Source organism: Camelina sativa, chromosome 10 (assembly GCF_030686135.1).
Source record: "Camelina sativa cultivar CO46 ecotype springtype chromosome 10, ASM3068613v1".
NCBI lineage: Eukaryota > Viridiplantae > Streptophyta > Magnoliopsida > Brassicales > Brassicaceae > Camelina > Camelina sativa.
Window position 1 is genome coordinate 226466 of NC_141889.1, and position 19376 is coordinate 245841.

General features: G+C 39.0%; 4 protein-coding genes across 9 annotated transcripts; all 4 read right to left on the reverse strand.

Annotated features, from left to right (window-relative positions):
• Nucleotides 1-1076: 1076 nt before the first annotated feature.
• LOC104716153 (eukaryotic translation initiation factor 4B3) lies at nucleotides 1077-3364 on the reverse strand. The gene is made up of 2 exons (XM_010433515.3): nucleotides 1944-3364; nucleotides 1077-1508 (listed from the first exon to the last, which is right to left on the reverse strand). Exons 1-2 carry the CDS (start codon nucleotides 3101-3103, stop codon nucleotides 1334-1336), a joined length of 1335 nt encoding a protein of 444 aa, XP_010431817.1. The 5' UTR covers nucleotides 3104-3364; the 3' UTR covers nucleotides 1077-1333.
• LOC104716154 (putative magnesium transporter NIPA7) lies at nucleotides 3344-7032 on the reverse strand. Of its 4 annotated transcripts, none has more exons than XM_010433517.2 (8): nucleotides 5182-7032; nucleotides 4976-5032; nucleotides 4785-4875; nucleotides 4548-4708; nucleotides 4324-4451; nucleotides 4097-4234; nucleotides 3904-3996; nucleotides 3344-3821 (listed from the first exon to the last, which is right to left on the reverse strand). In XM_010433517.2, exons 1-8 carry the CDS (start codon nucleotides 5300-5302, stop codon nucleotides 3627-3629), a joined length of 984 nt encoding a protein of 327 aa, XP_010431819.1. In that variant the 5' UTR covers nucleotides 5303-7032; the 3' UTR covers nucleotides 3344-3626. The 4 variants fall into 4 exon arrangements, with proteins under 4 accessions (XP_010431819.1, XP_010431821.1, XP_010431818.1 ...); XM_010433519.2 differs by having other exon boundaries at nucleotides 4972-5032; nucleotides 5182-6275; XM_010433516.2 differs by having other exon boundaries at nucleotides 4324-4708; nucleotides 5182-6275.
• On the reverse strand, nucleotides 6679-7452 carry LOC104716156 (peptidyl-prolyl cis-trans isomerase CYP18-3). The gene has a single exon (XM_010433520.3). It carries the CDS (start codon nucleotides 7450-7452, stop codon nucleotides 6931-6933), a length of 522 nt encoding a protein of 173 aa, XP_010431822.1. The 3' UTR covers nucleotides 6679-6930.
• Nucleotides 7453-8274: 822 nt separating this feature from the next.
• Nucleotides 8275-19143, reverse strand: LOC104716157 (uncharacterized). 3 transcript variants are annotated; one of them, XM_010433523.3, is made up of 32 exons: nucleotides 18931-19143; nucleotides 18667-18840; nucleotides 18354-18449; nucleotides 18086-18155; nucleotides 17768-17892; nucleotides 17476-17616; nucleotides 17232-17389; nucleotides 16918-17086; nucleotides 16735-16833; nucleotides 16484-16561; nucleotides 16342-16401; nucleotides 16101-16258; nucleotides 15688-15889; nucleotides 15441-15560; nucleotides 15135-15220; nucleotides 14944-15048; nucleotides 14659-14757; nucleotides 14044-14132; nucleotides 13753-13901; nucleotides 13499-13642; nucleotides 13300-13407; nucleotides 12984-13094; nucleotides 12800-12907; nucleotides 12594-12704; nucleotides 12274-12437; nucleotides 11695-12166; nucleotides 11395-11502; nucleotides 11245-11303; nucleotides 10690-11071; nucleotides 8961-10502; nucleotides 8659-8866; nucleotides 8275-8533 (listed from the first exon to the last, which is right to left on the reverse strand). In XM_010433523.3, exons 1-32 carry the CDS (start codon nucleotides 19036-19038, stop codon nucleotides 8451-8453), a joined length of 5886 nt encoding a protein of 1961 aa, XP_010431825.1. In that variant the 5' UTR covers nucleotides 19039-19143; the 3' UTR covers nucleotides 8275-8450. The 3 variants fall into 3 exon arrangements, with proteins under 3 accessions (XP_010431825.1, XP_010431823.1, XP_010431827.1); XM_010433521.3 differs by having other exon boundaries at nucleotides 16735-16836; nucleotides 18931-19116; XM_010433525.3 differs by having other exon boundaries at nucleotides 16910-17086; nucleotides 18931-19097.
• Between the last annotated feature and the right edge of the window lie 233 nt (nucleotides 19144-19376).

Here is a 19376-nt window from a genome sequence, read left to right on the forward strand (position 1 = left end):
TATTAATATGAATAAGTATTTTTGTTATAAGGAGATTTATTAGATATCCTAACATATTAACTGAAAAGTGCATTTATGAAAATAATATTAAAATTGTAAAAATTTACATTGGAATACCATTAGAAAGAGTAAAAAAAAATATTATTATGGATAATTAAGACAATTTAACTAGAGTAGATAAAAAATTAATGTATTAAAAATATAATATTTAGAAATATCCATTCGGTTAAACATCTAAGATTTTTACAGATAATATTCGATTTTATACAGATTTATTCAATAATTTATTCAGAAATAAATTGCTAATAATAAATAACAAATTAATAAAAAAAATATTTTAAATTTAATTCAAATGAAAAATGTTCAGCCTACAGTTTAACACGTGGATTAGTAGTAAAATTAATTTCAATTTCTAGTGGTGTTTTACAACTTTGAACATTTTGAGAAGATCGAGATTTATTTAGTTTTTTTAAAACTCGTTCCAAAAGCTTTGGGATACTTCTAGTAAAATAAAAATAAGGAATAGTAGTATCATCCCATATTGTCGCATAAACTTTATTCTTCGAACCAGAATTATTAATTAATTAATTTTGCAGACCACAGGCGCAAGAATCCAATGTATAGACCACGCGCAACTACCGCGCGTTAAGAGCGTGTTGTCAAAATGGCTTATATATATTAGTCCAGCATAAATGTCTACTTTTTGGTCCGTTTTAATATTTTCAATCATCCAGCGCGTGTTATGGCTACTTAATCATATTTCCCGACTCGTCCCACCACTTTTAAATTTAACTTTTCGCTGTTTTGTTTTTATTTTATACTCTTGGGTTTTCTTAATTCATCTCATACATACTGTATCTCGTATTTTTTTTTTGTATTAGCAAAGTGGACTACCCATCGAACGCAGGTCAGATAGGCCCGATTGGTTGATTTTTTCATACAATGTAATGGATCATCAGGCATTGTATGATCCAAATTCTATTTTTGGTGGATCAACGAAGAAATACATTTTTTTAATAACAACAATGAGCGATGATGATGATTGATGACTGCCCAACAAAGGGCTATTCCCAAAATACCAAGAAATAATTAAAAGATAATAAAACGAATAATGAAATTGTACAACTCGTAAATGTAAGACACCCAAAACCCTAAAAAAATTTCAACAGAGTATGCAATGAAGACTGAGAGAGAGAGAGAGAGACCCTACCAAAATTTTCTATCGAGTTTCCCCACACAACTTAACTTAAACAACACAGACTCTCAGAAGCTAAAACCTCAATCAAGAACTGAACTTGTCGTATCACAATCCAAAAAAATGCCTTTTCACTCTTCAGTTTTTGTCCTCAGTCTCTTCTTCCTTCTTATCCTCCTCTTCTACAGCTGGTTCCTCCCCAGTCTCTTCCTTCTTAGCCTCTTCTACATCTGGTTTCTCCCCAGTCTCTTCCTTTTTAACCTCTTCTACAGCTGCTTCCTCCTCTTGAGCTCTCTCCTCAGATTGCTCCGTGCTGCAATGTTCAAAGACATAATAATTATCCACGAGTAAGATAGATACATCCTTACTAGTTTACAACTTACACAGTACCCAACCATACTAATTAAAAAACAGTGAGATGATTTCAATCTTTCAGCCTAGCAAAGAGTGTCTACTTCAAGACATCAACTTCCATTTGTGCTTTCTACTATGAATGCGTAAACGGGACAACTGATAGAGAGAAGCTAATGAACACCAAAACTACTCTATCCTTTAACTACTACAATAATGCAGTGATCTATATAACACACGCCAATCAAGAGGGCCACTGTCAATTATAGCATATATGAATGAATCCATATCTCTCACACATATCAATATTAGGCCACACACGCTTTCCCAATCAAATATTTGCAAGCAAACAAAAGAAACGAACAAAGCAAGTTTTGTAGTCAAAGAAGATAGATACCTTTTCCTCCAAGTTCTTTCAGTACGATCATCGTCCTTACGGCCGTTGCCAAGACCAAAGCCCATCTTCCCTGAAGATTTCTCATCAATGGCTGCAGCAACGTCCTTAAGCTTGTCAGCCTCGAGCTTCTCGTCAATCTCTTTCCAATCCTGGCCTTTCTCAGCCAGAACTTCCTCCCTGGGTCTGGCGTTCCCAAAAGGATTGGCACCTTTAGGTCTATCTACAGCGACCGTGACCGGACTCATCGGCTTCACGGCCTCCGGCTTCACGACCTCCACAACGGGCACGGGAAGTGTGCGGGGCTGTAACATCAATCTCGGCCGTGAGCCACCGGTGCTCGGTGGTGGTACGCCGCTTGCTCCGGGGCTCTCTTCTCTTCTCCTCCCCCAGGTGTCGGAATCCGAACCACCAGCACCGCCGTATTGAGAATCCCGGTTTCTAGACAAGGATTCAAAACTTCCCCTCTTCTCAAATCTATCACCGCCGCCGCTGGCAGATACAAATCTACGGGGCTCCGATGGCTTAGTGGAGACCCAGCTATCGACTTCATCAGCCTTGGACTGAGAATCGAAGAATCCTCCTCCGACGCCGCCGCCGCCTCTCTCTCTTCTCTCGAATCCGTTACCTCCAATAGGTTTCTTGGTGGCACCCCAGTTATCATCCTCATCCGCACGCGACGGACCCGAGTCCCTGCTAGATTCCCTGTCCCTGTTGAATCCACCGCCTCCTCTCCTTTCCCCATCCTCCGAAACCCTAGACGAACCCCACCTCGAATTGGAAGAGTCATCTCCGTAACGGCTCCCGCCGTAGCTCCGGAAACCGCCCCCAAGCTTAGATCTATCAAGCTCCTCAGCGGAACGCTCGCGTGGACCAGTGGGAAGAGCGACGAGCTCAGCCTGAGTGAGGCGCTCCGTCTGGGGAGCTGACGCGGCCTTGGCGGAGCCGTAGGTAGCGAATTCAGCGAGAGATATGGTCTGGCCCTTCTTCTTCTTCGTTTTGGTGGTGGCCGCAGCGGCCAAGGAAGGGAAATCGGAGGAATCTCCGGCAGAGGATTTGTTGTTGGAGGGAGGGGCTTGTTGCTTGAGCTCAGCTTCGTGTTCCTCGGCCTCTAGAGCCCAAGCACCAGGCTTTGCCCAAACAGATGATACAGCAGCCGCCATGGTTTTGTTTGATTCTTCTTTCTTCTTCTTCTTCTTCTTCTTCTTCTTCTTTCTTCTCTTTGTGAATATCAAAAAAGTAATGAAAGGCTCTGCTTCGATAGACCGCACCGAATCGCGATTTCCTTTTTATACTTTGGATCTTTTTTGGGTTTTGATCGGACGGTTATTATTAATACATCATCAAATAAGGTTTTTATTAGATTCGGCTACTTATAATATATCCCATTCCTTCCCCTACAATTTTGTTGAATCAAAAAAAATAAAATTAATAATAATCAAAGTCAACAATACTAATATGTACTTCTTCTAAAAATGACAGCTAGCTACTAATCTGTTGTCTAGTAGGAGCTCAAAAAAAATATGGACAAATTTGTATAGAGAAACACTATTACAACAAAACTATATACACAAAGCTACATTCTTTTCCCCTCTTAGAGGTTAGAGATGGTCTTCTGATTTAGGACCCCTAACCTCCTTCAGTTCACAGCTCAAAAGACGCTCTAAAGTTTGAGGGACAAGCTTCCTAATATTCAGGGCTGTACAAACTTGTAAGATGCTCTTCATCAAAGCTCTTCCCTGAATCCTGCCATCTCATTCTTCCTGAAGAAGAAGCTTGTTCCTCTTCTCTCGTCGCATGGAGTATAACTGTTCCTGTAAGCACTGTTATGAACCCACATACTCCTGAGGCTATGCTCTCTGTGTTTTGCCCATTCCAGTCCTGTGTTACCAATGTCATTCATTCATCAACCATCTTGAAACAGGATCATTGCTCTTAAACATTAACTATCTAGTTTATCTACCTTGAACATAATCGCACTCGCAACAATTGTGAGGGTTGTGAACATCACATAGTAGATAGGAGAAACGATTGCTGCGTTGAATGTGTCCAGCGCCTGCCAAAACAATACTACATGTTAGTATTTAGTGTCTTACAGTAGGCCAAAAAGTGCGCCAACACGACATCACACAGATACAAGTACAATTTCTTCTTACCTTGTTGAGGTAAATCATTTGCATTACCACACATATTGTTGCAACCATAACAAAAAACCATGTCTCTAGATACCAAATCTGATTTATCCCCTCCAATGTTAACTTTATCGCAATCCCCACAGCCTTTATGCTCATAACCTATTTTAAAACAACAACCTTTATAGAGCAAAAAAATGGGGGGGGGGGGGGGGGGGGGAATTAAATAGAGCTCAAAACTAATTACTTACGGTGAGAGAACCCATCAATGAGCAGATTCCGATATAAACAAGAACGTTGGTCTGGCCGCAGAGAGGTTCGCAATACAGAATCAAAGCCAGGACAATCGACATTGATATAGCTACGTAAAGTAGAAAAGCTGTCCTCATAAACAAAAAGAGAGAAGGAAATAAGATCAGTAGTAACATAAACACACCATATATGTATGTGTAAGTGTGAAGAGAGAGAGGGAGACCTGGTTGCATAGCTAGTTTCCAGATTTCGTCAACAGAATTGGGAGTCTGCTCCTGAGGTGCGTGAATGACGATCATAACGGAGCCAACGATGCAACAAACACATCCCCAAACTCCCATTTTCCTAAGTTTTTCGTCTAACAGGAAATGTGCCAAAACAGCGCTAGAGAAATCAAAGGGTTAGTAAGAGAAGAGGTGAAAAGGAGATGTCAAGAAAATGTAAATAGATAGATAGATACCTGATGATAATACTTAAGGCACCAAGAGGAGTGACAAGTACAGCCGGAGCATAGACGTAAGCAACAAAGTTTGCAATTTCTCCAAAAGTCACTTTTGAGTTAGCAAAATCACATAAGAGAGAATGTAAGCAATAGATTAAATCGTTAATTAAAAAAGAAGGTATAGTGAATGACATGGGGTATTAACTTACTAGTGACCAAGCCTACCCACCAAAGGGGCTCAAACAAATATGTATAACCACCAAACCCTGCATCATCAAGCAAGGCAAGGCACTCAATAAAATAAGGACAAGTAGATAGAGGAGGTTGGTTTCAATCTCCGAACCGAAATATTCTATCTGTATCTCATCAATTCAGAGAGAGAGCAAAACCCGAAAGAAAAGGGGAATAAACGAACCAGCACGGGTGCCATTAGCAGCAGCACGCTTGAGACCTTTCTTCTTCAAAATGAAGCTGGAACCTATGAAAACACTAGAAGACACAGCTAATACCAAACCCATCTCATTATCCGACACCATCTTCTTCTTCTTCTTCTTATTCCTATTAATCTTATCAATCAAATCTATGTTTGTTTCTATGTTTCTATTTTTCTCTCAGCCCAGAAATCCTTCTTAAGAAAAAAAAAAAACCTAAAAAGAAATTGGCGGTAGCGTACGGAAAAGAACAAGATACAATCGAAAGGCAATTTAACCGTATGAATTGGGGTGTTATGTGATCATAACACACACGAAATGCCACAGAAGAAGGATTGAAGGAAACCTGTTTGAGATTGGGAGAAGAGGGAAGAAGGAGAATCGCAAGAAAGAAATTGTTGTTTTCTTTTAGAGGAGGAAATGAAAAAATTTGGAATTCAAATTGATTTGGGAGAGAGAGAGAGAGAGAACTTGTGCCCTCTCTAGAGACGACAGCTCATGATGAGATTTCGTCGTCTTGTCGAAGGGGGTCAGGCTCTCTTCTTCAATTTTCTTCGTGTGTGTGTGTGTGTGTCCATCGTATTTTAAAATTAAGGTTATCACCTTAAAAAAACTTTGTGGTTAATCAATCACGCCCTTTTTAATTTACTTCTTTAATCCTTACACTCTTATTGTATTTTTTTTTTCTTTTCTTTCTAAATTTATTTTACAAGGAGAACCAACAACATGACATATTCGAAAAATGGGCTCAAAACTCGAGAGGAATATAATATGATTCTAAATTCTTCATCAACAACCAAACAAAAAATGACACACACGTACCTATTTAATAAAGTCATCATATTCATTTTTATAAAAATATGGGCGTACGTATTGACTACTTTCTTCTTATTTAGGCTTCCTCACGTTTCTTCTTCTATTCATGAAAATCTTAAACTAAGCATATTCTGCCATTGCTGGCTACAACAAAACTCATAAATTTCAATTCTCATATAACTGTTAATTATTACGCAGCCATGTGGTGAGCACAAAGCCAACTATTCTTTCGTCAGCTGTGGTGGTCTAAAAAAAAAAAAAACTGTTAATATTCTAGTCTTCTTGTGAAACAATATTGATTTGTTTAGTCATCCTCGTATTTTCGTTTTAGAGAAATCCGTTTTGGGCTTGATTTTTATGGGCCGGCCTTCACATGATAAACTTAATAGAATAGTGAGTACGTATTCAAAAGGCCCACTTAAGTTATATCTAAATTCTAAACTAAACCTGGTAGTGTAGACTGACAGACGGGCACACTCACTATGTGTAGAGAGAGAGAGGGTGATGCTGATTCATTTAGTCTTAAGAAGAAACCATAACAAAAGAGTCTGTATAAAATAGATTAGCTCCAGCCGATAATCAAAATTCAGGATCAATAATGAACAAACAAACTTGGCCAGGGAGATAAGGCAAATTAAAAGCAGGCAGTCATTAGAGAGAGAATATGATAAAAGAGTGAGTAGTAGTAGTTGCTCATTCATTATTTTTATGGATTATGGTAAGGAGACCAACCAAACAAACTAGGGGCGGGGAAAACAAGAAGAGAATACTGACACCAAACTTAATTATGACTACTACGGGGAGTAATAAAGATAACGCCAAAACGCAAAGACACCACCAGCTAGGACATGACAGACGGAACGAGGACGCTAAAGATTATATGTAGAGGGGGGGGGATCTAAGATGATGGATGGATCCTAAGAGAGCTGACCACAATCGGCGACAACCACCGGCTTCGATGGCTTCCCAGACGAAGATCCGACCTTCTCGATGGCCTTGACGACGTCTAACCCTTCGACGACCTGCCCAAACACCACATGCTTACCATCGAGCCAATCGGTCTTCACGGTGCAGATGAAGAACTGAGATCCGTTGGTGTTGGCTCCGGCGTTCGCCATCGACAGGATTCCTGGTTCCGTGTGCTTCCTCTCGAAATTCTCGTCCTCGAACTTGTTCCCGTAGATCGACTCGCCGCCTGTTCCGTTCCCGGCGGTGAAGTCTCCTCCCTGGCACATGAAATTAGGGATCACGCGGTGAAACTTAGATCCCTTGAAGTGAAGAGGCTTCCCGGCACGCCCTACTCCTTTCTCTCCGGTGCACAGAGCTCTGAAATTCTCCGCCGTCCTCGGAGTCTTATCGGTGTACAGCTCCATCACGATCCTTCCCGCCGGCTGCCCGTCGATGGTCATGTCGAAGTAAACCTTAGGAAACGCCGCCATTCTTGTTTGTTGTTTGAGTGATAAAACGAGAGAGAGAGAGAGAGAGAGAGAGAGAGAGAGAGAGATCTCGAAAACAAGAGTTTGTTTGTTGTGGATGATAAGAGGAGTAGGAGGATGATTTTGCGGTGAGGTTAGGTTCTTTTATAGCCCCCCCGTCCCTCATAAGGGAAGCGGCGAATATCCCACAGTCGCCTAAAATTATAAGATTGTTACACGTGGAGTTATCTCAACGGCTTTGCTCTAACCCTGGTTAGGTTATAGTTTGACCACCGGTTAATTAGGAGGGGTCATTCAGTCAGTCTCAGTTCAGTGGGATGAGTATCTCAGACTTGGCATATGCCCCTGGAGCAACGTGCCACACGTGTCAACTTCTCTCATACGTTTCAAACTGATAGATACTAATACTACAAACACCCATCACCTAATTTTCTTGATTTAATTCCTCCTTTAAACGTTACAGTATTTACAATGACATTATAAAGTTTCAAAAAACGTTAATTTTGGTAACGCATAAATTTAATTATCTTGATTCTATCTCCTTACGTGCCCACGCAAATCATAATAATATCGTATGTAACAACAAACGTGGTCAAGACTAGAAAATTAGAAAATTCTGGAATAGTGATTATCAAAAGGCATGTTAAGACCCGAATATGTAAAAGAAAAAAAAAAACACAATTATTCTGAACTGCACTTTCTGCGGTCTAGAATGAGAGAGAACCAATAAAAAGAATTTGTTGAGGTAAACGATTTCAAATTTTCAAAAAAAACGAAAGAAATCAACGAAAAGGAGTGGACACCATGCAAGACATGAGCCCAACATTTTTAAAAGTTCTGGCTATGATTTTAAAAGAATATATATTATATAATTTACTAACATGTATGTCATATACCAACGGTACAATAGCCGGTTCAATCACACATAGAGGAATCTACAACATACGTACCGCATTTAAGTCTTGGCCCTCTCGGATCTTCTTCTCATGTTAGTTTCGTCCCTATAGCGATCCGGGATACAGAAATACAGCTATTTTCTTCAGTGAATCCATGGACAGTTCCAAGTACGCATGCACTTCAGCAGCTGATCGAGACACACAAAAAAAATAAAATAAAAACAAGCAGCAGTGTTGTTACCCAAAAATAAGTATGCCAATACCTGATCACCAAAATAGCATTGTCAAGAGTGGGGAATAAACAGTTTGTTACCTTTCACTAGCTTTTTCAAGTCTTTGGAGAAGCTATCCACACGGCCAAAAACTGGATGGATCCTGCAAACCTGAACTACACAGAGTTCCAAGTATAACGACATCTCTGTCGTTTGGATCAGCAAAAGGCACAACTTCTTAACTTCATCTGGAACCTCTTTGGATCTGTAATTATCACAAAGCTCAGCAACTATTGCGGTGGCTTGGTCCTGCATTTTAAAATATACATTGTAGTACCAGGCGCAGATAAAGATTAGGAAAAAAAAACTGCAATTAACTGTTCGTGTTCTCGAGTTATTGTACCTGTAGACCGTGCAAAATCTCTGGCTCTGGAAGCTCAGGGAAATGAGCAAGATCCACATATCCCACTTCTTCTGCCCGTTCAACAGCACCCTCTGCTTGTAAACACAGAAATTTCAACAAGACAGAAGCCACTCTATATATCTGTATTGCCACCGAGTCTGAAAACTGCGATTGAGTAACAGACCCAGGATGTTCTGCTGTATGTCCCCTGATAACTAGAGCAGTCGAAATTGATACAGCAGTGATCTTGGGTTTCCCAACACAAACTATAGGCGCTAGGGCAAACCATCCATGTTTGCTGTTGATGAATGACCGTCTTTTGCAGGAATCAAACTCTTCTTTCACTACCGGAGGGCATAACAGATGAGATGTTTGGCTCTGAGACTCTCTAAGGCGTTGAGCACCTTTGCTGATAAAGGCCAGGAGATGTATAGTCATTTCTCTTAATGGAGAATCCATCCCCTTCATAATTTTAACCCATAATCTCCAATGGCTAGCTAATGCACACATCAGAAGGAGAGTATGCTCGGTTTCTCTCAGATAAGCAAGGGAAGTCCACGTCCGTTGACTTCGTGGTCTCACTTTGTCACGATCATCAGAAGGGAAATCTGGTGCGGCGAGATAGTACGAGATCATGTAACCTTTCTCTAAGAAAAAGTAAGATATGACACTCTCCACAATATCAGCCCCTGCAGAACCAGATCCTAGAGAATGAACCATGGCAGTAACCACAGCCAAACCGATTCCCCAGATATGCTGAGGTTTTTCTGTCTTTTCTAGCAGCGAGCCCTTTTCATTGTCAGATACCAAAGTAGACATTCCATCCGGATACTCCACAAACAAAGCTCTTAAAGTCGAGAAAAATCCAGAATTTAGAAGCATCTGAGCACCGCCGTGAACTTGAGCGATAGTTAAGAAAAATTTCAGTATTGCTGAAACAGATGCCGTTGATTTCTTGTCCTGCAGTTGTAGAATAACATGCTGCAGTCGGAGTTGATTCTGTATAATAGGGAACCATGTCTCCGGCGTCAAAAAATTTCTGAGAATCAGGTCTACTGCGGTCAGGCAGAGAGCCATGTACTCGGGATTCCCCATGAAGTTGCAGAGAAGGGGTAATAATCCAATTGTAGCATCAGATATTTCTGTAAAATCTTTTGCTGGCACCATATGTCCCATCCCACTTGAGTTTGAGTTTTCTGAACCAAAACCAACAACCAGGAGCAGCACCTCAAGCAGGAGGTTTATCGTCTTCTTCAATATAGCATTTGAATGCCTCAAACTACCAAGGATTTTGAGGCCAGGCCCAACATTTCTCAGGACAAGTGCACATATAGATAACGACAGATTTTTCTTTGCGGATTTCAAGAGGCGGGATAGCAAGTCTGCCTGTGCTGTAAGAATATCAAACACAATCTTGGGTGCATCCCAGAGAGAGGCAAGTGAATCAACTGTGGTGTAGAATTTTTGAGATACTCCATCAATGCTTGAAAGAGTGACTCGAGAAGGGATTTTCCTTTCAACAGCTGCAGTTTCTTCAAGAGACTGCACATAAGGCGTAACATTTAGATGTATAAAAATAATAAATTAAGATCCCAAAAGAGGGACATGCAAAGTTTTAGTTAGCTATCAGTTAAAACAATTCAGTGGTAGAAACTAAGAACAATCTAGCCCATAAATGTATTATGATTCGATAAGTCTCAGAAAGCCTAATTAGAACACAGAAACTTACATTATCCTCGTAAAGTATCAAGACGGAAATCAATGCATGCAGAACAGAGAGCTGCGAAGTTGAGAGTAAAACCATCGAGTTTTCTCTCTGCATGTAACTCAACATTTCCTCTGCTGTTGTTTTAGATGTCTTCCACTCAGAGAAATCCCATATATCAATACCTAATTCAGCCCTTATTTGCTCAGTGTCAAACAAACAGTCCCCCGAAGCCATATTTACGTCCGCATTAGTTTTCTGTTTATATGTCTCCCAAAAGCTAGACTCAAGTAGAAACTGGAAAAGCTCTTTGAATGGACCAGTTGGGATGTCACGACCCTCAAGTTTTCCTTGTAGATGACAGTATAGATCGCTGAAAATCATAGGCATCAACTCCTTTCCTCCACTAGCAATAGAACCCAATAGATTATAAGCAAAATGTGACATGAGAACGAATAAATAATGATACAAGGAAAAGCGTTGTCAATTGTAGATTTAAGAAAGATAAATGCGATACTGAAACTGAAAATTAGCAAAGGCATGTTGGAAAAGAAAAAACATAAGGAACAAAGGTCTTACCTATAACCAAGTTTTGAATATTGCGCCAACAACTCAGAAAAAGCCGGTTGAGCACAAAGCTGTCAGCATATTGTTAAACAGGCACAAAAATCAGATATGACAAGGCTTTGAAAAGTGCATTGAAATAACAAAAGAGAGGAAGGAACATACAATTTCTGATATGAGTTTGAGCTTCCCAACTAAAACGATAGACAATGCTCCAGCGCCAGATGCTTCCAGTTTCACAATCAAATGTACAATAAGTAAAACGGCAGCAACCTATCAATGCAAAAAATGAGCAACATTTAAAGAGCTTTAAATTACTATTTTCTGAAAGATGGAGGCACCTAAGCAAAAGATGTAAACTGTAGTGAAACTTTACTGCTTGTATTTTTAAGTAAAACAAATGCGCGTCGTATAAATTTCAATAAACATAGTTCAATAAGACGACCAGGTCAACGAAATACGTACCTTTGCTTGGAAGTTTATTTCACTTTTAGCATCTAAAGAAGAAACTGACTGGATAAGCCCATCCAAAACAGATTCGTCACACCATTTTGAAAAGATATCCTTGGGATCTGAATCAGCTGACCAAGTTATTTTGGGTGGAGATACTGCAGTATTTTTCTTCTCTTTCAGCTCCACACATGGCTTTTTCAGTGACTCCGCAAACAGCAATTTCTTGTACAAAAACATGTTGCAAGCCATAATTTCCAAAACAGAAGACTGACACTGATATTTCACAAACAATTTAGAAATTTCTTTATTGCCTAAACTTCCAACCGTCGAATCTTTTAGCTTAGACGCTTGTGATATAATGTTGGAAAGTTGCTGCCACAACTTTTTTGATGCCTTAAACTGTTCCAGCATATTCGCGTATTGGCCAGCCTCTTGCCAAAGGGTTTTCAGGAAATCAAGTAAACCCAGTAATATATTTGGGTATCTGGAGAAGGTTAAACCATAACGTAAATATTACCGGCTAATATCTAGAAGATTTCATAGAGAAATTCAGAGTGTTAATAGATAGATTTAAAAAGTACTTTGAAGTACCTATCAACAAAATCGGTTGCTCTCTCTACGTATTGCAGGATAGTGTGCAATAAGCGAGATTTACAAGCCCGGTCAGGAATTGAGGAGGCATCTTTGCCGGACTGGTTTAAGTTGCCAGCATCTGAGTCTTCGTTTGAATCAAATATGGCGACTAAAAGAGCAGGCTGAAGATAAAGGATATTAAAATAAAACAATTTTTCAGTATGGAGAAACTGGAGAATCTAAATGATTTCAAGATGCACAACTGCGTAGCACAAACAGCAATTAAAATAGTCCCAAAAGCCTGTGACAAGTACATCAAAGAAAGAATGGGAAGCAACCTGATATCTTGCCGCCACAGTTAGTAGTTTCAAGGTCGCCATGACTAGATCTTCATTTTGTCCCGACAGATCAAGTACGATCTCGGTAACCGAATTTCTTAAATCTGTAATCTAAAGATAAAACCGTCATTCATCCTTACATATGGTCAGCAGAATATACTAAATGAACATAAAGAGATAACAGATAAGAAAGATATAACTCTAACCTGTTTATTGTCTAGACCAAAGCCTGCATTGCTTACTATATAGAGTTGTGATGATTCTGCTAAGGCAAATAACTTTGACAGCACTCTAGCAGCAGAAACCTGTATCGTCTGCAGTAAATATTTGGCTTTTAGACATGTAATTGGTCAAAACGTCAACTTCTACGAATTTGAATGAAGTCCTTACAGGATTACGGAAATAAGAAATCAGTGATGTGACAGCTGCAACAACTGGGATCGGTTTTGTTGTAGAGGACAGCATGGCTTGATGAAATACAGGGAGAGCAGAATGTGTACTCTGCAACAATTATCGCAAACTATCAAATTCCACAATGCCTGGAAGGAATCGAGTATGACCACCCACATATATAAGTGAGAGAAACAGTGTTACAGAAAATATAGCTAGCCAAAGCAATATTCATATGTGAACAATGGGTACTATCTATTATTTTTTGTACTTGCAAAAGCTTTTAATAAGGTTAGAGGTAAGACAACGCTTTTACCTCAGAAAATTGGGAGAGAGTGACGTTCAAAACATCCAAAACGGAGACTATAGCAAGTTGCCATCCTTCAATCTCTGCGTGTTCAACAAAACGGCTTGAACAAAGGTTCTGCCGCAATGGAAACATATCATGAAATCAATTAAAACACATCAGACCCTTAGGAAAGTAGAAGAAAGACTGTTCCAGAGCATATTCAAACCTCTAAAGTTTGTGTAGTCGTACAAATGATCCGGAATAGTGCGCTGTGAACAGAGGCATCATGCAGCAAAATATCAAGGAGAACATCCCTCAGCTTTGTGGACAACTTACTGAATCTGAGACATGTTTTCATCACCTCAATGACCTGCAAAAACCGAGAGAAAAGACAGAATATATATTCAAAGAAGCTTATAACTCATCTTTCGTTAGGTGGTAAATAGAGAGGGGGAGCTATTGCTAATGATTAAAACATACCTTTAGTGTCACTTTCCAACGCATATTTCCATGATTGTATTTCCAATACTCATGACTAGCAAGAATATACTGTAACGAAAAAACGACTAGACCAAAAACTACATCATTTTCTAGTCCTCTCTCCACAAGTTGCATTGTAAATTCCAGAACTGCAAGATATACAAAAACAAATAACATTATAGAATAAATGAGACAGGCGGCTAAATATACAGAGAACCAAGAAATATCCAACAACTGTGAGCCCACAATCATGTAGATTACGCACTAAGCAAAATTCTGCTGCAAACTTGCCTGATATGACCAACGGGCAGCTTGTATCATTCTTCTCGCAGTCAATCAAGATCATCTTTGCAAGTTTCCCAGAGAGCGACCATGTTCCGCTTTAAATTTAAAACAGCAGAAAGAGTAAGAATGAGGTTAGATCATCACAAACTACGATGTCTAGAATGCAGCCAGAGAATGCACAAAACGATGAAGAAAATTTACAATTTTACAAATTATGCAGCTTTGTCTATCTAAGACTTATAGAAAGAGGTATTTCTCCCCATAAAAGCTTTAAAACAGTACTTTCAATAAAGATGTATTCCTTTAAATAAAAGCTATAAGACAGTACTTTCAATAAAGTGCCTCATTAGAAACAATAGGATGGATCCTAGTAATTAATAAAATCTCAGTGATTTGTCAATGAAGTGAAAGTTTTGTCTTTCTGGGAGAAGTATAGCAAGTGTTGGCTATGTGTTAAATATTACTCCCTTGTGGATAGCCATGATTCTAAATGAAACGAAAAACAGATATCTGCTAGGCATGGTAAACTACATGAGTATATTACATAACTATGGGTAAGATATATTTGTAAATGAACCAACTTAGGAAAGAGCAGACTGTATGTCATATTTGAGGTCCAACCTCAATGAAATATTGTAGCCACTGTCAGGGACGTCTGAACCTGAAGTTATATCAAATATATTTGCCTTTAAGACCATGGGAGCAACATTTGAAGGGGAACTGCTCAAAGAGAAAATAAATTAGTTATCAATGTTCCAGAAAGAACTGATACCAAGTTCCAAACTATATAATATGAAAAGACACTGCACATGATGGATAATATTATGACAGGCGTTAGAAAAGTAATACTGAAGAAAAGATTTGATAACCAAGATAGAATAATGAATAAGCATCACAAAATATTACCATCGCAGAAGTTTAGCTAAGATATCTACAGCCATTGCCATCACAGCTGCACCACCAGTGTCACACGTCAGGCTTCTGACTGAATTGCAAATTATATCAACCACCCTGAAAAAAAAACACACAAAAAAAAACTATTTTCAAGCCCTCTGGAAAAGAGGATGTAACAGAGAAACATATTGCAAATACTTCACCTCACATCACTTTCCATCTCCCCATTCACATAAGATTCGTGATCATAAAAGAAGTGGCTGATATTCAGTAAGGAGAAACATACAGCCTGAAATCAATTTACAGAACCTGGTCAGAGAAGAAAAAATAAGGATGCATATTTTATGACATAACAGACGTCCAGACATGCAGCCTTAGTTTCAAATATTGAGAAAACAGTCAAGAGACGAATTGACTTAAAGGAAGACAAGGCTATATCTACCTCATGGTGTACAAATACTAAAGCAATCCCTACTTCATAAGAAACGAGAATGGAGCAATGCAGTTACCTTGTTAAATGTCACCATTCGACGAAGCAGCTCTAGAGTCACAAAAGCTTCACGATTGTTACCAATGTAGAGGCCATTGGCCAAACGGATGATCAACACAATTATGCCGGATAGCGGATACTTGGAAAGGAAAATACATTTCATAAATCAGTATATCTCAAGCTAAAACAATTAACAGCAATAAAATTATAACATTGGAGGAGTCTCTTTATAAATAGGATTTTCAAAGAATGATGATATCATTTACCTCCCAGCGTACAAGGCCAGTATTTTCACTGATTATTCTCAGAATTCTTCCACGAGTATTGCTGGGAATAACTAAACCTTCAAGACCTGGAATATGCACCGGTCGGGAAGTTTCAACAAGTTGGCAGGCATCATCCGTTGGAGAGTCACTAGTAATATCAAATAAAGTTGATACCCCCACTGATTTGTCCAGAAAGTTGTATCTGCACACAAAAAAAGAAGCACATCAGATCGCAGCGGGGTGATGGTTGGCAATCAGTAAATCAAAAAAATTAAGTGAGAAAAGAAAGAAAGCTTAGATTGATTTATGCAGAGTATCCTGCCTAGATGCAGAACATTGCTCTCATCTAGATAGAAAATTTCCATATAAATGTACATAAGCACACAATAGTGTATTGTCCAATTACTACTTACACACATTCAGCAGGCCAACTGCCTTCACTCAGGGACGACAAGAGACGAATGAATTCAGTACTTCTGAATGGGAATTCACTCTCCAGATCAAAGAGGAGACACCGGATAGGGCCATCAACAAAACTTTTTCGATCCCAAAACTGATTACAGAGTGACTCCTGAATAATCAAACACAAAATGAGCATTTATGGATGTGTAACATAGAGAAAAAAGTTAGGCACAACATGCATATATAAGTTACCTCTCCTTGATAAACCTTGCAGAGGATGTCCAGTATCAACTCGAGGATGGCTTCGTCCAGCTGCCAAAAATGTAGAGATAAGTAAGATTTTGAAACACTTCATAATTATATAATTTATCATTTACAATTAATGGAGTTATACCTGAAAATTGATCTCATAAGACGCAATAAATGCTGAAATAAAAGTCCTCAAAACACTACGATAACCAGAGACTGGTCCCTGGAATAGTGGAAAATAATGACAGAATCAACTTAGTGGAGAATAACATGAAGAAAATTTGTAGAGGATTGGTAAAGTAAAAGTCACACCATTGATTGATAGATAAATAAGTGCCACTTTCAAGAAAAGACAAAGTTAAGCTCGGTATCTGGACTTTTAATCCCATAACTTACATCGAAATCATTCAACACATTACTTTGAAGGATTTCAAGGAAATAACTCAAAGATGCTGCCTCGATAGCTTGTTGAACATAGCTCACGTGATCAATGTCCTGCTAATCAAGTAAAATTAAATACATATACATGAACAATATGTGTCTTCTGACTAGATAATGGAAGTATTCTCACTTTCATACCAGCAGGAAAGGAATTTCCTCCTTCCCAGGAAGAGATGATATAAGACACAGAAAGACTGCCCATGCCAGGACGAGGGGTCCTGCTTCTTTTACTTCAAAAGTGTTAAGGCTTGAGATTGTTGCATCCATCTCTTGGACATCAACAATGGAAAAGACACAAGTTCCAGACCTTACAAGAAAAACAGAAACTTTAGGCAAAATCGACAAGATATACAGGAGAAAGTAGGATTAGGCAAATTGCTGGTTTTGTCTCCTATTTGAAGAAAGTTGTAACTTTATCTGTGCACTTTTCCTCGTGAATTCGTTAAACAAACCTGAAAGGTACTTCGTCGTGAACCATTTGTAACAGATTCTCCATATCCAACGTGTCTATAAGAATCATCAGCAACAGAATTTGCACACGACATGCAGAATGTTGTGCTTCAGCTGACACAGCCAGCTTTCTAAAATTATATGAACCTGAAAGAATCCCCTGGAACACAACACTTATAAGTAAATAAGGTTGGTTACAGAAAAAATGGAACCAGTCTCAGGCGTGTGGCTAGTGACTCGAGATACCTTATAGAAGGAAGACAATTTTCTCCATCTTTCTCCATTACAAGTGCAAAATGATTCATGGTAAAGAAGGAAGAGAATATCCAAAATCAAATTGTCCTCAATTAGTGTTTCCTCCGCCCACAAAGTGAATAGATTGACATCCTACCAAAATAAAATCTAGAGAAAATCAGATATGGACCAGAAATGTTAATTGGAATGATAGAAGCAATGTCTTAACATGAGTAGAATATAAGGCCTAAGTATAATAAGATCAAATGAGATGTAAAGAAGGGCTTGGACTCAGAACACATACCATATTCTGTGGAAAACAAGAGGACAAAAGGTCCTCAAGAACTGATGATTGTCGACTTTCAAGCCCATCTGAGATCAGCTTTACAGCTTCCTCCCTGATTGCACTTTCCTCTCTTGCCGCATATACTGTGCAAACGCAAAAAGCAGTAGAAAAATGATATAAGTGGGTGGAATTTTATAAGTGTATCCCCACCATCGGAAAATAAGCTATTGTTTTGTTAATAGCAACTGTATATACAACTATAGATGCCCACATGTGTTGAGACATTTGAAACTAGGAGAGACTGGAAAAATAGGGAACAACACAATCACAACTTACAGGAATGTATGAGAATACGCTTTGTACACTTTAGTAGGCACTGGCGCTCCATGTAATACTGAAGCAGTATCTTCAAGAAGAATAGCATTGGAACATAAGGACAGCAAAAGAGTTAGCAAGAAAGCTGAAGAAATAAAGTAAAGTCATTGGTAAAAAATATAGGGCTGCAACATTTCACTATAATGAGCTGAAGAACTTACTACAAAGAATATAACGTAAATAACCACAAAGAATTTTGAAAGGAAGCAGAGACACGTAAGCTACTAACCACGTCAATGAAATCTTGAGCAACGGAGTCCGTAGTTCCATATTCCTGATCCATAGATCTTTCCACGAGGATGTAAGATTGGATTTCATCTAGATTCTGGCCAAGATTACAGAAATTTTATATAATCATTATCACTCATACCCCTGAGCCTTAGTCAAGGTATAGCAATAATTCGAAATTAAAGCACAGCTTATACATGAATCGAATGATAAGAATGTGTATAATTGAAAAACCTAAATGGCTTGAGTTGAGGTCGACATGAAAAGGCCAACACAATATAGTGAAATTAAAGAATGAAGAAAGAGAAACTAACCAGATGAGAGCTGATTCGAAGTGCTTTGTCTTTCAATTCGGGCTTTATCACCAACTGGTGCTCCTTAATCTTGACCACTTGCGAATTCAAAGCTTCTTTTGATTTCTCACTCGGTGACTTGAACATCGACACACTTCCGACGAACCACGCGTGGTTTTCCTCCAACTTCTTCGCCTGAAATTGAGATTGCAAACCAAAATATTGTATCAACGCACCCAAAATAAGACCCATAAGTATACGAAGAGGAAGAGAGAGATTACGTACGATGAATTGAGGAAGGTCATCAGAGAGAGAAGCATTCTCGAGTTCGGTGAGAAGAGAGTCAAACGGATCCCACCAGAGAGATGCATCGACGGATTTAGGGTTCGCCATTGAAAGAGCTTAGTGAAAAGACCAGTTCCAGGAGCGCTTAAACCCTAGATTTAGAGCCTAGGGACGAGAGATGAAAAAATACAGTATTTGTGATTTTTTTTTTTCAGATTTTAATTTTTTTTTGTTTGGCGCTTTTCAAAATTAGAAAATAATTCACTTTGGGCCACGAATACTAAAGGCCTAAAGCCCATTTCTTCCACAATTCTATGTCAGTCAATATTTTCGGATCCATGGAAAAGTCGAATACAAAATTATTGGGTTTTGTTACAACAACGTACGGTAGATTGATGAGTCGAATTCCAAAATAGGCTCATGCACGCACTGCGGCACTGGACAGT

Bases quoted from the DNA above. Each gene is read 5' to 3' on its own strand.
- LOC104716153 (XM_010433515.3), bottom strand. From the start codon at position 3,103: ATGGCGGCTGCTGTATCATCTGTTTGGGCAAAGCCTGGTGCTTGGGCT. The intron at 1,509-1,943 runs GTATCTATCTTC...TGAACATTGCAG, and splicing joins GAAAGAACTTGGAGGAAAAG to CACGGAGCAATCTGAGGAGA.
- LOC104716154 (XM_010433516.2), bottom strand. From the start codon at position 5,302: ATGGTGTCGGATAATGAGATGGGTTTGGTATTAGCTGTGTCTTCTAGT. The intron at 5,033-5,181 runs GTTCGTTTATTC...TTGATGATGCAG, and splicing joins TGCTAATGGCACCCGTGCTG to GGTTTGGTGGTTATACATAT. The intron at 4,235-4,323 runs GTAAGTAATTAG...GTTTTAAAATAG, and splicing joins CATTGATGGGTTCTCTCACC to GTTATGAGCATAAAGGCTGT.
- LOC104716156 (XM_010433520.3), bottom strand. From the start codon at position 7,452: ATGGCGGCGTTTCCTAAGGTTTACTTCGACATGACCATCGACGGGCAG.
- LOC104716157 (XM_010433521.3), bottom strand. From the start codon at position 19,038: ATGGCGAACCCTAAATCCGTCGATGCATCTCTCTGGTGGGATCCGTTT. The intron at 14,133-14,658 runs GTTGGACCTCAA...TTAAATTTAAAG, and splicing joins GGCTACAATATTTCATTGAG to CGGAACATGGTCGCTCTCTG. The intron at 13,643-13,752 runs GTATGTTTTAAT...CGGTTTTTGCAG, and splicing joins GTTGGAAAGTGACACTAAAG to GTCATTGAGGTGATGAAAAC.